The 16,619-nt window shown below is 40.4% G+C and overlaps 1 protein-coding gene across 3 annotated transcripts in view; it reads right to left on the reverse strand.

Moving 5' to 3' along the window:
* Positions 1-2,508: 2,508 nt before the first annotated feature.
* The window catches only part of LOC145451061 (usherin-like), an 85,145-nt gene continuing 71,034 nt past the window's right edge, over positions 2,509-16,619 (reverse strand). For all 3 annotated transcript variants that reach the window (XM_080329542.1, XM_080329544.1, XM_080329543.1), the window contains 13 exons: positions 13,916-14,066; positions 12,597-12,836; positions 11,151-11,409; positions 10,819-11,010; positions 9,788-9,941; positions 8,960-9,216; positions 7,944-8,182; positions 6,907-7,124; positions 6,308-6,484; positions 6,166-6,243; positions 4,847-5,106; positions 3,456-3,557; positions 2,509-3,381 (listed from right to left, as the gene is read on the reverse strand). In XM_080329542.1, the coding sequence (XP_080185668.1) occupies positions 3,304-3,381; positions 3,456-3,557; positions 4,847-5,106; positions 6,166-6,243; positions 6,308-6,484; positions 6,907-7,124; positions 7,944-8,182; positions 8,960-9,216; positions 9,788-9,941; positions 10,819-11,010; positions 11,151-11,409; positions 12,597-12,836; positions 13,916-14,066 (2,405 nt within the window). In that variant the 3' untranslated portion in view covers positions 2,509-3,303. The remainder of the gene's footprint in view (positions 3,382-3,455; positions 3,558-4,846; positions 5,107-6,165; positions 6,244-6,307; positions 6,485-6,906; positions 7,125-7,943; positions 8,183-8,959; positions 9,217-9,787; positions 9,942-10,818; positions 11,011-11,150; positions 11,410-12,596; positions 12,837-13,915; positions 14,067-16,619) is intronic.

The following is a 16,619-nucleotide window of genomic DNA, read 5'->3' on the forward strand; positions in this document are numbered from 1 at the left end:
TCCGAGTTGGTTTCTGTTTCCATGTACCACCCTGTTCAGCCTTTTGGGTGTGAATACACACTCTTTTAGCCAAGAGTGTGGTTACATACCGATACCAATACTAAGAATGCTTTTACTAGGATAGACACAACCGAGAATGGATATTACTAATTTAGTACATTCGCATCAACTTTTTCCAGGGCTAGCCTCAGATATAACTAATTTCCGCTCTCTAATTTTGTAATAGCACAGACATTACACTACTGCGCAGCGTACACGGTTTGTCACGCACTAGGCATCAGTGTTGGGATGACTCGAGTCACCTTTTTCGTATGACTCGACTTGACTCGAGTCACTTTGCTAAAATGACTTGACTCGGCGCTTCAGAAATGTGAATTGACTCGTGACTCGGAGCAAAATTCACGAGTCAATTTCAAGTCATCAAGTAATCGGTGTCGATAAAAATCTCTGTGACTTGCTTTCTTGCATATGTTCGGATTGTTCGCGAAACGCTTGTGTAACCCGTGAGAGCGACCAATCATTCAATGATCGTGCTTTTCACTGAGCCTCCATTGTTCTCTCACAAATCAATCGACCATAAACGAAGTGATCGAAGCTTATAGCTTACGTTGTCGCAAATTAGTAGTGAAGCAGTGGTTCCCAACCTTTTTCCATCCACGTACCACTTCGAGGTTTTATGCAGTGCTCGCGTACCACCTACATAAGTTACGCGTGCCGTAGGCGGTCAAAAATGTTTTCACTACTTATGACGTCATATTCACGTATTTGGCCTATGTGGGTGTAAGAACTAGAGCGAATTTTTGCCTAAAAAACGGAGGATTTTGACCTAAAAAAACTTAATTTTGACAAAATGTTGACCTCACGTATGCAAATTAGGTGTTTTCGCGCATAATGGTAAAACTGTACTACTTATATTCATTTTTGGTTGGGACTGCTGTCTGTCCTTACGAAGTAGTTTGGCCTGAAAAAGCGTTTTTGACATAAAAACAGACACATTTTTACATGAAAAAACTTTATTTCAACGATATCTAGCCCTATGAAGAATTCCAGTAGCTACACCACGTATTATGGTAGAGTTGATTAAAATGTGTTGTAGTGTAACGAAAGATACTTTCGTACATTCTCGGATAGAAAGTGTCTGTCCTTACTAAGTAGCTTGCCAAGAATGGAGAAAGAGCGTTCAACAGCAGCAGTTGTTGGCTGAAAACACTGAAGTTGTGCGTAGGCCTACACTGCTGGTGACACACCATGTTGCTTTATTATGACAATATTGTCAGCATCACAATTTCTCATCATGCGCTTCTTGATATAAGAACCATGCAATGCGCAAACAGTCTTGCTCCCGTTGGGATATTGTGGCACGTTGACCATAACACCATGTCAATTGTCAACCTAGTTGTTTCGATTGACCGTTAATGATTCACCATGAGCAGACAATGGGCCGTCTACAACGGTAGGCCTGTAAGTAGGCTATGAGCTGTAAAATATCAAATGATAAGTTCACCGACAGTGCAAACTCTACAAACGAAATGGAGGGGTCGAAAAAATTTTGATTTTGTAAACAATTTTGACAATTTTTTTACCTAACGCTTCAATTTCGACAAAATTTTGACTCATTTCGACATGCTAAAACATCGCCCTAGTAATAACAAATTCCATTGAACTAGGCATTATCAGCCACGGCCGATGCGATGCAAGAGATCGTTTATTCTCCACTAGTCAATAAACTTCAAAAAATTCAAAATCAACCCCACGTGAACCAATAACTCACTTCGGCAGAAAAAAAAAGAATCTACTCGCGTACCACCTGAAAGACCTTCGCGTACCACTAGTGGTACGCGTACCACAGGTTGGGAACCACAGTAGTAAAGTAATAAAATAGCAAAATCTCAATTTCTGTGCTCTGTTCTTACTTTAACCAAACCTCTTGTTTTATTGAAATTGAATTCGGTTATTGTTTATATAGTCCTCAACCATTGGCGCAGGCTCGAATTGTATCATATCAATTTGTAATCGGGTGACGTATTGCATCTTATCAATTCTTTTCTCTATTCGCTATTCTTTATTTTGGCTCGTAACTATAAACTGAGGCTATGCAATTACTTACGTAGTTTAACAGTTCTACGTATATGTGAGCGATACAGCACCTTCTGGCGTGTTTATTTAACTCTATATTCGTTAATCGGTTCGGAATCAATGACCACTCAATCTGTATCTCAGACAGCTAGCAAAATGCAATGACGTAATCATGCCTCATACTTCGAAAAGGCAACTTGACTTGACTCGAGTCACCTCCAAAAATCGACTGACTTGACTCGAGTCACCTTGGAAAATCAATTGACTTGACTCTAGTCAAAATGTGCAATGACTCGAAGGTAGTGACTTGATCCCAACACTGCTAGGCATAATTTACTTCATGATTACCAAATAATATTGTAGTCGCGATTGCGGTTATTAGCCTTCCTGCACGCTTCTGAACATTCATTCATTATAATTTTATCAGAGATATATACTACAATCATTTATTAAAATTTCGAGAGAAAAAAGAAACGGTGTGCAACTCATACGTTATATATTATTTATATATATATAACCAACCATATATGAAAATCAGTTTTACATGTATTGCGTCAGAAGAAGTCTCAAGCTCTTTATGATACAGACACGATGAACCATCAATAATTTGCCAAATCTGCTTGTACTGAATAGCGCTGATGTATTTGTCACCAGTCTGAAGTTGGGTGCATCACAGTAAAAGCAAACATCGTTCATTATACAGATCAGGAGCTTTAAAACATGGACGCTCGTCAATTTATCCGAACCAGGCTGCGAATACTAACACGTAGAGTATATTCCGAAATGGCAACGATGGCTCATAAAGTGCATCAATTCACGATATAAATAGGAGAGCAGTTCATTGTGCTAAAATCTAACTGATGAGATTCAACAGTTTAGAATTAAAAGTACTAGTATTACTGAAAACATGGTGGCTAGACTCACAAATTAAAAACTAAGCCAGCCCCTACACAAGAGGCTCACACGAGGCTATCACAGTAACTATAAAAATTTCGAGCAATGCCAGATGAGATTCAAATGATAAAACCAAATTCAGCCGATCGCTTGATAAGACAGCATGTTCCACCCCAATTTAAAGCAGTGGAAGCTGCGAAATTCGAATGAGTAAAAACTGGAAAAAAGCTATTAAAAAATAGAAATGAATTTCAAAATCATACAGCGTTAACAAGATCAGCATCATTCTCAGTAGCAGTGCGCAACATATATCTTGTGAAATGTACCATTAATCTATAAGTGGGTGTCTCCTAAAGGGTATCTTTCCCGCGTACTCATCAGATCGCTAACAGATCGTATCGATGCGTCGTCCTGTCAGGAAATGAAAAGATAGCGTCGTTAATATCGTAATCTCATTCGGTTATTGGTCCTGCTAGGATTGTTACCTGTAGTTGCCAATCGGGTTGAAATGCGTCGTTACGAAAATCGTTAACGTCGAGAAATCTTGGGTTGAGATGGGTGGTCGAATGCATGGAATGATGCGAAGGCTGGTGGTAGAGAGACAGGAATGGTTTTAACTGAGTTTTCAAACCAGCTGTTCAAAATATTCAATCAGAATTGCAACGATTATTAAATTACATTCATTTATAACGGGATCAAATACCATCGAAGAATTTGCCTGTGCCGGATGTAGAGCTAGGCTAGAATCCGAATGGAGTTTTAATCATGATGATAGGAGTCGAATAGCCTGGGTGGATCATTTCAAGTATCCCAAATATATCCTTCACAAGATTAGATTAGGCTATGAAAAACATTTTTCCTATGCTTTCTCCCTACTGGCGGAGCATCGAATTGCAGGTTAGGCGTAACAACACAACATTCAAATATGTTGCTCAAGGCTACGGATATTTATGGAAACGGCATAAAAAGATGCTACACACCAAATTTGGTTCAATTCCAACCAGTATAAGCAGTAGAATTCCAATTTGAAATTTAGTCATTTTATGAAATACTATTATTTGCAATAGCGAATATCGCCACTTCACCCAATTATCGCGTTCCAGGTACGCATGGAGTAGCAGAGGCGGTATAAGTAGTCACCGGCGGCACACAAGTAGAAGTAACATCATAAAGTTCTACTCAAGTAGAAATAGAATTGGCGATTCATAAGAAAGTATAAAAATTAGTATTCTTGTCCTAGTTTTGCCTGAAAACTGACAACTGTCCAGTAGAAGTAGAATATAATTTGAGGATGTAGCGCGAGTAGGCAAAATCTACTGTAAATTCTTTGTAAAGTATAAGTACTCCATTACTGACGCCTTTTTCACATGTGATCTTCAGAAGGGTCTGTGATAGAGTGTGTTTGCAGATAATCTAATCAACAAAAAAAAATTACGAAGCTGATCAGCTGGAAATTAGCTAATTTCCACAAAATAGCCTCATTAAAATGAAGGTGATATAATTCACAAATAAATGCTTTCCAAGCCGAAATTGGCGATCACGGAAAATAAAGAAGCTGATAAGCAGGAAAAACGCACGAAAATTTCCCCGACTTATAGTCAATATCCGGAAGTTTATTTTGTCGAGCCAATGTTGATTTCACAAAATCAAAATGAATCTTATGGTTGTTTTCTTCACAATGCTCATGATATTAGGAATTTTTCCGCTGTAACCAGCTGGAATTGAACCAAATTTGGTGTGTCGCGTTTGCTTAGGAAACCTAAGAATTTAATTACTGTGCCAGTGAAATGTGGAAAGAAAGTATTTTCTGAAAGCCCTACCGCACATCTATTGAAACGAACGCGATATTCGAGAGAGAATTTTATAACACACTCACATTCCGTCTCAGCTTAAATTCTCCGTGACTATGAGAAAGGCGGTCGGGACTCGGGAACTCGGGTATCGGTTTCATAGGATCGTCGTAATTAGTGCCGACGCGTCTGAGGTACACTCCCAACACCGTGAATAGCAGCAGTACGCCGAATAAAACCACGACGGCTATGAACCATATCGTCTCGTAGACAGGAACAGAAGTGCTGGCGACGGTCGCGTCTTCGAGTCGATTTCCTGGCTCTTCATTTACGGGCACTGAGCTCCCTGGAAATGTGGCGATTTGGTAACTCTTTTTACTAAGGGTGGTCTACGTAGTCAAGAATAATTTTCGAGTAGCGGTGGGGCCAAAAAGTAGAAGTACAATTTACCATCCAAAATGCATTCAAGTCAGCAGTTCGAAGATGTATTTTTGAATGAGGAACTGACTGTTTTTGCTCCGGTGACAGATCATAAGTTTAACGTGTATCTTTAATACTGTACTAGACTGTCTACCCCAGTGTTAATAACAAGTCTCAAATCATATCGAGTCATTGCACATTTTGACTCGGGTCAAGTGGAATTTTTCAAGTGCGAGACATGACTCAAGCCATTGCTTTTTGCAATACCTTTGGAGTACGGTCGCTATTTATGCTGAATGGAATAGCGTGAAGTGTAGGAATTAAATATGCATGCAATAGTTTTTTTTTCTATCTCGTTCACATATGTAGAAATGCTAAACTAAGTAGGTGATGGTTATTGTATAGCCTCAGTGCATAATTATCAGCCGAAACAGAGCATTGAACAAGAAACTTGACAATGTTCGAAACAAATTGACATGATGCAATACACAACCCATCATTCATTCATAATATACAATTTAAGCTTACGCCAATTGATGAGTACCATAATGTATAAACTATATCCGTTCGATTTAAATCATACAGGAGGTTCGTTAAGGCAAGCAATAGCATTGAGCAGTCTAGAAAAGAAATACATTGCTATGGATAGATTACTACTAGCCTATGACAACGAAAGCTCCAATCACTTGCAGTCAATTTATTTGTGACTTAACCACGGGAGACTAAGTGAAACCCAGCCAAACAATCGTTGAATAACTGGTTGCTCTCATAGGTCACACCAGCGTGTCGAGAACATGTACAGATTAGGTACTTTGATTTTGTCAACATCAATCACTCGAAATTTCCCTCCAAGTCACAAGTCGATCCATATTTGTGAAACGCCGAGTCCGGGTCAAGTGAAGTCATTTTTGCAACGTGACTCGAACATCATCATTGACTGCTTTGACCACCGCTGAATTCCAGACGGTAAATGAAATTCACTTACCGCGTCCAGTATCGTGTCTGATCTTTGGCGAAATCGCAGTTCCCTTGTCTGTCGTCAATTTCACTTGAAACTCATGCACTAAAAGTTTGTAATTGGACATGATGAAAATGTACCGTGTTCAGAGAACACACAAAATGCGTACTCATCGCGGCAGTCCTTCTGATGACGTGCGCGGTATGAAAGCCGGTATACACGCTGTGTCCGCGGTCGGTCAATTCAAACTGCACTAGAATGCTGTTGATGTGGAAAGCGTCGCTCCAAACAACGTAGATACTGCTGATGTTGCTGGTGACCCGCGGTAAACCCACATATTCCGGTTCTGGAAGCACGTTAGACACGTTGAGTCAAGCACAAACTGTATGATTAGACCTACAATCAAAATTAGAATTTCTGCAATTGTCAACATGCAAAATCGGGATAGAGAAGACAAGGTTGTATAGTTTCTTGCTGCTGGCGATGCCGCGACTACCAAACAATAGTCACCAAGTCTAGGGCTGCGATATTTTCCGAAGTGGTAATGTGGTACCTATACCCTTTAAGTGTACCACTGCTAAGCAATGTGTTTTTTAGAGTACTATCACTATTCACAATCAAAAGCTAAAAATGAAAGTCCCCTATTGCCCATTGGTAATTATTCGCCTCCTTATCTTGCGAAATAGCCCACTTTGAGAACCACTGATTTGCAAGAACTAATTTAAAATAGTAGACTTCCGTAACCAAGATCCCAACTATTCCACATACTCGCTTTCAACGTCCTTTCCGAAGTCCATTCCGAGTTTGATCTGCCATAGTCGTTTACGGAAACCACAGAAAACTCGTAGGCGCGATATGGAAGCAGGTTTGTTATCGCAGTCTGCCGAGATGCGCCAAAGTACGAAATCGTGGCCGGGCTCGGCCGGCACTCCTGCTCGTAGGGTTGATAGGGAGGCGGACACGATTCTCTCACATGCACTTCATAGCTGAATATATAAAAAAAAAACACAACATTGAATAAAAATGAAAGAATAAAGACTCTCTTTTTCCGTAGATAAGAAGCAGTTGGGATTTCACGGTCGGCTGTGCAGTCACACGCGGACCCAATAACTTTTTCGTTACATAGTTTGCAGACTACTTCAAGAATTCTTTACGCAAAACTACATACTTTTTACATTCTGCATTTTCAAAGGCATGAAGTATCTTTGGGGTGAATTTGCATCGCTGGTATGAGTGAAATTATCATAGGAGCTGCACAGAATTACCACTGTTATGGTACCTCAATATATTTTTGGAAAATTTCATCTATTTGTAGTGTCATTATTGATTCAGTAACGTAGGCTGTGAAGATACATCTTGGCATTTCCTACATAGTCAAGTCCGACTAACTGATAAAAGTGTACTGATCCTCTACCAAATCTACTCTTGGAAACTACTTACTCTTGAAGAAGTTGTTACACGTCTCAGAAATTGCTACTTTTACTAGTAATTAAGTAGAAATATATGGCGTTGCATTCACTTTTACTTCAGTTACAATGTCGCCTACTTCACCATGGATCATAATCTATTAATTAGCTTTATAAGTTAGGGCAAACAACACTAAGACGACAGATCAGGCATCATAGGAAGGAATATCGGTCTGGTCTGAATGACCATAGTAGTCCAAACACCATTAGCACCTAAACAACAACAACAGCTTTAGTGGAGTACAGGCTTGCGTTACATGAGTGTATTTCATAAGTCTGCAAACACGACAGACTGGTGATGAAACTTTCCACGCAAGTGAGTAAAACAGACACGCAAACCTGTTGATAATCCCGTTAGCTTCAGCCGGAGCGCTCCATCTCAATGTGACGTTAGTGGCACCCACGCTGACCACGACCGGCGGGTCCTGTCCTTTCGGTGCTGCCGGCATTGTGGCGCTGTATGCGCTTTCGCTCCGAACGCAGAGATGTTCCAGGGTGCAGGCTTCTACTTGGAATTGGTAGGGTGTAAAAGGCGTGAGGCCCACCGCAGTCTGGTCGCGCCCGTAGCCAGTGGTGACCTGGTCAAGGACAACAGTCGTAAAATTCAAAATAGGGATCATTGATACTCAAGTACGAGCAGAGGTATCACTGTAAGTTCAATTACAAGTATAATTACAGATCACTCATTGTTGATACTTAGCACAAGTGAGAGTATTATCGTAAATCTCATCATGTACAGGTAGAAGCATTCTACTCAGTTAAAAGCAGAAGCAGGTCTATCACTTTAACTTCATCCTCAATCACACAAAGTACAAAGTAGTCACTGCCGAGTACGAGTACAATGTATATTACTACTGAATTACAAGTAAACATCGAACTTCCTACTTCCAAAGAATACAAACAAAAAGCAAGTGATTTGGCTTGAAAAGATGGTAAAGTAGAATTGTAAGCAATCTAACGCAGTCCCACCTAAAGGGGGGCACAGCACTCTAAAGATGCTGTTGTCACAAATTGAAGTTAAGGCCTGAAAAACAATGTGCAAGTTTCCTTAGAACGTCACCGCATTCGAACTGCAGCTTAAAGATTTTATAGAATGTACCACTCCACTGTGATACCGATTCACACTACATCACTTCATAACCCGTTGGGAAATTTTTGGCACACATTTCTTTACTCTTGCATTTTCGCATTTCTTTGAAACAATCAAGTAGAAGAATGGATTTTATATAGCTGTCAGGCGATATTATGAAAGAATTGTATCTTGTGAACCACGATGGTTTAGTTACGATAAGTAGGCGTATGATATTGGATACAAATTTCAAATTTTGATAATATTGATTATATGGCACCCGCACCTCTTCAAACGGCAGCGATGTCCGATTTTTCCGAGCATAGACAGTGTACGATCGAATGATCCCGTTTGCCACGGCTGGCTCTGAAGCAATCACTTGCACCGAGCGTTCCGTGACCTGGCCGAAAGTGGGCGGAGGCATTTGTTCCGGGGCTGCCTCCCCTGTACGCGTCAGTGATGACCAATCGCTGGTGGTGTCGCCCGCGGAATTGATCGCTTTCACGCTGTACTGGTATTTGGTGTATGGTTTTACATTGCGATCTGCGTGATAAGAGAGAGAGCGATTGCTTAACATTGTTGACCAATCAGTGAAAAAACGCGCACATTTACTGAAGAGTACAATAGAGGAATGTGGGAAGAAAAATAACATGGTGTAATTAGAATTAAAAATGAAATTAGAAATATCGGATTTGGTACTGAAAATTAAGATATGCAAATGAATGTAGCCCGACAACAAGACCACTGGAATGTAATTCCTACTTAACTACTCAAGAATTGTCTTTATGTGGCAAAATTTAATGAGTCAGGGATATTCTTGTAGTGCATTGAACTGGAGACAATTAAAATAGAAGCGATGATGAAGATAATGAACAAATATATGCAAGAATTCTAGAAGAATTTTAAAGTTGAAATGACTTGCTGAAGTCAAACGATCAAACTACCATCTTGGTCTATATACGATATACACATAAATGGATTGAAATAAAAAATGTATGTTAAAAAGAGGCATGCAAATACAAATACTCAAGCAGATTAAAAGAAGAAGCTATGGCATTCTGAAAACGGACCGACCATGATTGCAATTGCGAATGCGAAAAATAAATCACAATACCAATGAACATGCGAGAAGATCCGTTATAAACTTTTTCGCCGCGCACAGTTTCGATAGATGACTGGGTCTCGATGATACGTCTCCGGTACAGCTCGTAGCGATTGACAATGCCGTTGGGTTCCAGCGGAGGGTCCCAAGACACGTACAGCATCACCTGAAAGCGGCAATCATAAGTTACAACGCTCCAAGCTGGATTGCCAACTCAGTGGTACGGCCAAATTGCAGATTGATGATATGTGCTGTAGTTGAATTTCGACTCATGCTAATAGTTATCAGTCCAGCGAAGCAGTGCGGTAACTAACAAACACGAGATTGGTGTATTATTCAATATAGAGGGCTAAATGTCAGGACTTTGATTGGTCTGAACGCATTTTTTCTTTCGACTTATCCTGGATATATTCGGGGAGATTCGAGCGAGATAGTGTAATGGTTATGCGTCCGGCTTCTCGAGCGGTAGGTCGTGGGTTTGATCCCCGGCCGGGTCATACCAAAGACTCGAAAAATGGTATCCGCAGCTATCCTGCTAGGCGCTCAGCAATCACGAATAGCATGGAGGAGAAAAAAAAACGGGGGCGCAGACTAGATGACCTCATGGGGCCGTATCGCAACTCCGTCGCCAAAGCATCTCGATGGTGCAGGCGAGAAAGAATATCATATCTCTCTCTCTCTCTCTCTCGGATTCTTGGACCAACTGAGTTATTTTGTCTTGAAGATATATGTACAGTACACTGTACAGGGTTTTGGAACAGTAGTTTATCCTCCGATAAGAATTTAATACTTTTTGCAAATTATTAATATAAATGATGATTTGAACGGCTGTTACACAGAAATTAGAAAATATATGATTATTGGCATATGTTATACTATACAACTATGTGGGCACTATGTTATAGCGTTATTTGACATGCTGATATATCATGAAGTTGCTCCAGCAATGGAGTTCCTTGCCCTGTAATAGGGTGCCAAAAGGTTAAAAAGGTTGGGAGCTACTGGCCTAGTCGGTTCAAATTCGGCATGATTTCGATACTTACATCGTCGGGCCTTTGCAGTGATGCATACGGAGGTTTCTGAGACCTTGGAATTCCCTCCAGCGTCTTCTGCTGCGCTCTCTCGCTGGTTGCGCAGCCGAGCTTCGTGCAGCATTGCAGCCAAAAGGAATAGTCCCGATAGTAGAGCAGTCCGCGCACGACGTATTCGTACACGTTCCCCGGAAGCTTGATGATCTGAGAGAGATGGATTTAGGTGGAAATGAGTTTTGCAAATACTACAATGTACACTGTAAAGGTGGTCAAATTATCTCAATCTTGTGGTGTTTTTGAAATGATAAAGTGTCTAAGAAGACCAACGAAGGAACAGCAGTTACCTTCTCATCACTTTTGTCCTCGACGTTACGAATATGCAACGTGAAATTGACGATGATCCCGTTCGGATTGGAAGGCGCTTTCCAATAGGCATGAATAGACGAGGAGGACGTGGATAGCAATTCTGGAGGTTTCAGTCCGGCGGGGGCAGCAGGGTCGGTCATTTCGGCGGACGCCTCGCCTTTTACGCTGCCCGCCTTGTTGAAGGCAGTTACAAAATACGCGTAGGTGGTGCCGGGACGCAAGTCAAAGTCGTGGTATCTGGCGGATAATCAAAAGAAGAAATTACTCTGAAGCTCGAGATATATTTGGATGGTTTGCTAATTAATGAAACAATTATTATGCTGCTTAGGTAGAAATTGGGTAACTTCACTAAGATAACCTCAATCAAGTGATGACAATAGTATTTGCTAATGAAATACTTTCCACACACATCGGCGACCATGAAAAGGAAATGAACTAACATACAGCTTAAATACAGGAAAATACAGTTCCCAAGCCATGGTCAATATCGAGAAGTATCTTGTGTCGCGCCAATGTAGATTTTGCAAAATCAGAACGAAAAGTGTGAAATTTGGAAATAAAATTCTTCTTAAACAGTCATCCTGTTCAAGTTCAGGCATCAAATACAATGCATTTGCACGAATTATTATAATTGAGCGAGTACGCTGCATAGCAACGTAATACGTGCAAAATGATGAGAATTTATTGAAAATTAAAGATGAGAAAGGCATGCATAATAATTAATAGCGCAGAAACCCCAAAATTTTACGATGACGTCAAGCTAACAAACACTGGCTGACTTTATTCGTATTTACCCTCAGGCGCACTTGGGAATGGGCAAATTCATGTACCTCTCTCGGGAAGGAAGTTTTGAGTCGAGTATTCAACTAAAACACAATTATGATGTCATAAATTCAAAGGTGGAAATATGCATCTTTATTGCTCCATAAGGAAAACGATGCCAGTTACACATCATCATAGTAATTTCGTATTTCTGGTTGATGATTATTTATTAGCGCTTCATGAACATTGTGAGGGTCGATCACTACTTGACAGAAATGGCTTTCCAGGAATATTCATGGCCATGAGTATTGCTTTCAGAACTACATTTATTACAGTACAGAAATTATTAACTCAAAGACTTTTCGTGTGCCCCTTACCAAGAGTTAACGGCACAATAACAAGCATATAGAAAGGGACTGAAACGAAAACCAGCCATATATTCAAATTCATGGTCTTGTGCAAACAAGAAGCTGAATTACAGTTACGCGAGGTTTTGAGTCTCCAACGGTGGAGATAAAGTATTGAAACTATATTTTTTCGGTGATAAAATATTACCCATGGCGTGCAGGTGTATCTTTTCGTTACCCGAAAATATTGAGTCTCACTACTCGAGTGCTTAAATCGTTTTGCCCAGTGCTCTGTAGCAAACCACATCACCCTACCTCGTGACGTCGCCGTCGGTAACGGCAATAAGTTCGTTGTTACGCCTCAGCTCATAACGAACGATTTTCCCATTCCGCTTTACCGGGGCTTCCCAATTCACTTCGATAGACCGAGAACTGGTGACGTGAAGTTCCGGGGCGGCAAGCTGTGCAGGGGCAGCCTCCTTGGTTGTCGCCACCCTGCTGTCACTCTTTCGGCATCCGCTGCTTGTGCACGCAGCCACATGGACTGTGTATGACCTGATAATGTCAATAGAATACTTTAAAGTGAAGTCGTGCGTAAAGTACATGGTGCAACTGATAAAAATTACAATTAGAATATAAGTATTGTTTGAAATGTATCCGTACTGTTAATTACGGGTGGTCAGTAATGAGGTACTCCCAGTCATTTGGAGTTCTTAATTAGTTTTGCCTGCACTTTTTGCCTTGCCTTGCTTATGTTTTTAGACTAATTTACTCACTTTTTACACTTTATAATTTGAGAATTAGAAAGAAATGTTGTGATAAGGTTCCATCACACTTCCGAGTGAAATTGCCACGAGAACCAAATGAGACAGACGCCGTATCTTGGCAACTGAATGTATTTTTGAAGTTTGCAGCTATCTGTACTGTCATTGGTCATTATGCGTTAGTTGCTTGGTTACATCTTGCAATTTCAAAAGAAGCCACTTCTAATATCTAGCTACAAGTATGTGACCTCTGGACTAAATCTAATTTTTCAAAACTCTCACTTGACTACTTTTCGGACCTTACATTAATTGAAGTAGTTTTCACATGACTCTACATGTAATTAAGTAGAAATTCACGGTATTACTTCTACTTCTACTGGAGCCGTGGATATTTATAAGATTTTGTTGCGCATAGTAAGCCGATGAGGAAATAGATTAGTGCGGAGTACACTGGCAATGGACATGGACACTGGACAATTTAACGTGGGTATTTCGCCCCCAGTTAGTTCATTACGACTATGCACTGGAATGCGGCCGTAGGTAACAAACCCGTCGCCCATGCTAGAGAGAACGGTGTTGTACTGACGTAGAGTTATAAAAACCTGGCTGTGATACTGCGTTGCCTAATTTTATCTCGATATTGAAGTCATGCGGCCCGCGGCCTCTACGAATTTTGAAAAGTGGCCAACGACCTGTTTTGAGTTGGCAATCCCTGCTGTAGAGTATAAAAGATTGGAGTAGTCAAAAACTTAAGCAATGCAGGTGGCACAAGTATAAGCAATCACAGTGAAAAGCTTGAGGAATAATTAATTTATGTCCGTCTCCAGTCAAAATCGATATTTTTGCAAAAAAATCAAGCTGAAATCTCACGTGTAAGGGGACAGGTCTGTTATGACCGCCTCTAGTTCCTCGCCTTGAAAGAGTTTCTGATCGTCCACAAAAACTTGATATTGTCTGACAACGCCGTTCGAAATTGTAGGTGGCCCCCATGAAACGTGGAATGCAGACGAATTTAAGGTCTCTAAAGAAATAAGAATACAAGATTGGAATGAAAAAAAAATCGTAGGCCATGCCAATAAGGAGATATCAGTAGAACGCGACATATTATATTGGTTACGCACACATGAAAAGAATGTTGCTTTGAGAAGAAAGCATTACACAAGAATGACATTTCACGCTAAGTCAGCAAAGAAAAAATCGAGTCTACAATTAGAAACACGGAAACATGTTCCTTTTATCCAAGATTTGTATTCTGAAAAATTATCGTGGCTAGTTCATGTAAGAAGTGAAACGCCTTCAGAATTCGATAATAGATAGCCAGAGGTGGTGAAAAAAGTCACCGTTGCTACTCAATTAGTAGTAGAAGAAGTAGTAGTGCAAATTTTTACTCAATTAAAAGTAGTTGCAATCAGCGGAAGTATTCTAAAATTCCATTGAGCACTCTTGAAAAGTAGAAGTACCACCTGTGGACATGATACCGCTAATATATACAGTCGGATCTGCTCAATTTGGATACCAGACAATAAATAGAACTGCTATATTTAGCCAAAATGCTAGAGAAGGGAACAGAAGTAAAATTGGAGATGGTGAAGTGTTGAGCGTCAGCGTCAACTACGTAGGCGGCTCGGGTTCAAGAGGGTTATTATGGGCTCCTCGTCCCCCGTGTCGCTGTTCTTACTGCGACAAAAAGCCAAGAAAAAGACCCAATTAAGAAAGAAAAGAGCAAGAAATATCTTCTAAAACGACCGACGAAGAGACATTAACATCAGGGTCACAATTCTTACTATTAGGTCATGAAACAATAAACAGTACTTCGTTTGTTTTAACACAAGACGAGATATTATGGTGAACCAAAGTCGATCCACCCTTTAGATAATCAACAATGAACTCATAAAAGGACGTTCCAGCTTTATAGTCGCTTTTTCTTTGGAACAATTGTATTCGTTTTGTAGAACAAAATGGTACAGAATATTTTCCTGCCAGGCAGTGTTGCGTCGGCCGCTGAGTATCGCACTTGAGATTGATTGATTGGATGCGTACGTATTAATTGAGTTAAGGTTTACATTAGGGTTGTTCAGAATTGACCGACTTTCAAAAAGTCCAGGTTTTCAGTCCGATTCCCATGCCTTATACCTTAAAAACATATTCTGGCTACTTTTTTTTGTAACTCATCCCCTGCATCCGTGTGCACATTGAGCTGGAAGAATAGCAGCTGAAAATAGGGGATTCCCCTAAAATCTGAGTGTCACGATTTTACCTAGCATAGTTAAAGTGACATATAACATGGATTTATGCAGCTGTTGCGGTTTGGAGTGCTACAAAACCCCACTATATAAGGCATTCCTAGTTCAGGATATCATTTCCATGTCCCACACTGCCTTAGAACTGCTCAAAACTACCTAAAACTGATAGTCATTTTGTTGGATCACATATCCTACACCCCTCAAACCTACCAGGCACTGTTCATCAATTTCCTGGATCCCCATGTGCAAGAGTACAACTGTAAATGTTAACATCCACTCACAGCCACATAATAAACATCACAGGAAACGAAAAAATAAGGCAAAGAAAGAGATCAACTTGGCAAAATATTACATAAATCAGGTGGATGAAATGGTTGATTTCGAGAAATCTGCATATCTGTTCCGGTGATCTTCCACAGCTTGTAGGAGGCTCGCTCGCTGTTTTTTGTCATCCGTTATGAACGCAGCATAGTCGGTATTCAATTTTACCATACGCTCTGCTGCATCATTAACTACTTCAACAGTATTCACAAATTCTTGAGCAGTCACGAAATCCGGATCAGCATGCCATTCCGAAACTGGAAGACTCAACCAATCATGTTCCACATGTATAGCATCAAATAGAAACCATGATTATGGCCCAATGAAATCGACCATACTCATTGACTCAGAGACAGAGTCAGAGATCAGACTGAGAGGCATAGGCTACCTCTGCGAAATTTTTCAGGGATTGGCATTTTCCGCAATTTAGCAGCCATCGCTTCCTTCAGTCTGTCAGGAATCTTTGGATTAGCCGAGAACGTGGTAAATACCACCATTTCCTCAGTTAGATACCGATGGTGTTTTCGCAATTTCTTGTATGCCACATCAGCAACAGTGAGATCGCATAATGAAAAGTTTTTCATGTCATGAAGGAATTTGAGATCATTCCAAGGTGCGTCACATGCAATACCAGTTTTCAACCAAGCTGGAACATAAAACAAAGCAATGAATGTATTGATTCGTTCCAACTTTTCAATGAACTCTTCAGAATAGTCCATTTGCTCACTCCACATGAACATTTTTTGACAGTACAGGACTTGACTCATCCATCTAGCGCTATGAGTAGCACCAGGCTTGCGAAAAGGATGATCAACATATTTGTCATCCAAAATCGCCAAGGTGCCTGTTGCACATTCTCTGTAGTCATCTCTTATCAAGACTTCTTTCTGCTTTCCATCATTGGGTTTCATCAGTGGAATTATTTCTTGCTTTGCTTCATCAGCTTTCATCGCCAACCAGCTGCCTTCAATAAACTTCAGCGTTTTATAGCTTCTTGATTTATCAATATG

The sequence above is a fragment of the Botryllus schlosseri genome, chromosome 11 (genome assembly GCF_051294905.1).
Source record: "Botryllus schlosseri isolate E-star chromosome 11, Bs_hap1, whole genome shotgun sequence".
NCBI classification, from domain to species: domain Eukaryota; kingdom Metazoa; phylum Chordata; class Ascidiacea; order Stolidobranchia; family Styelidae; genus Botryllus; species Botryllus schlosseri.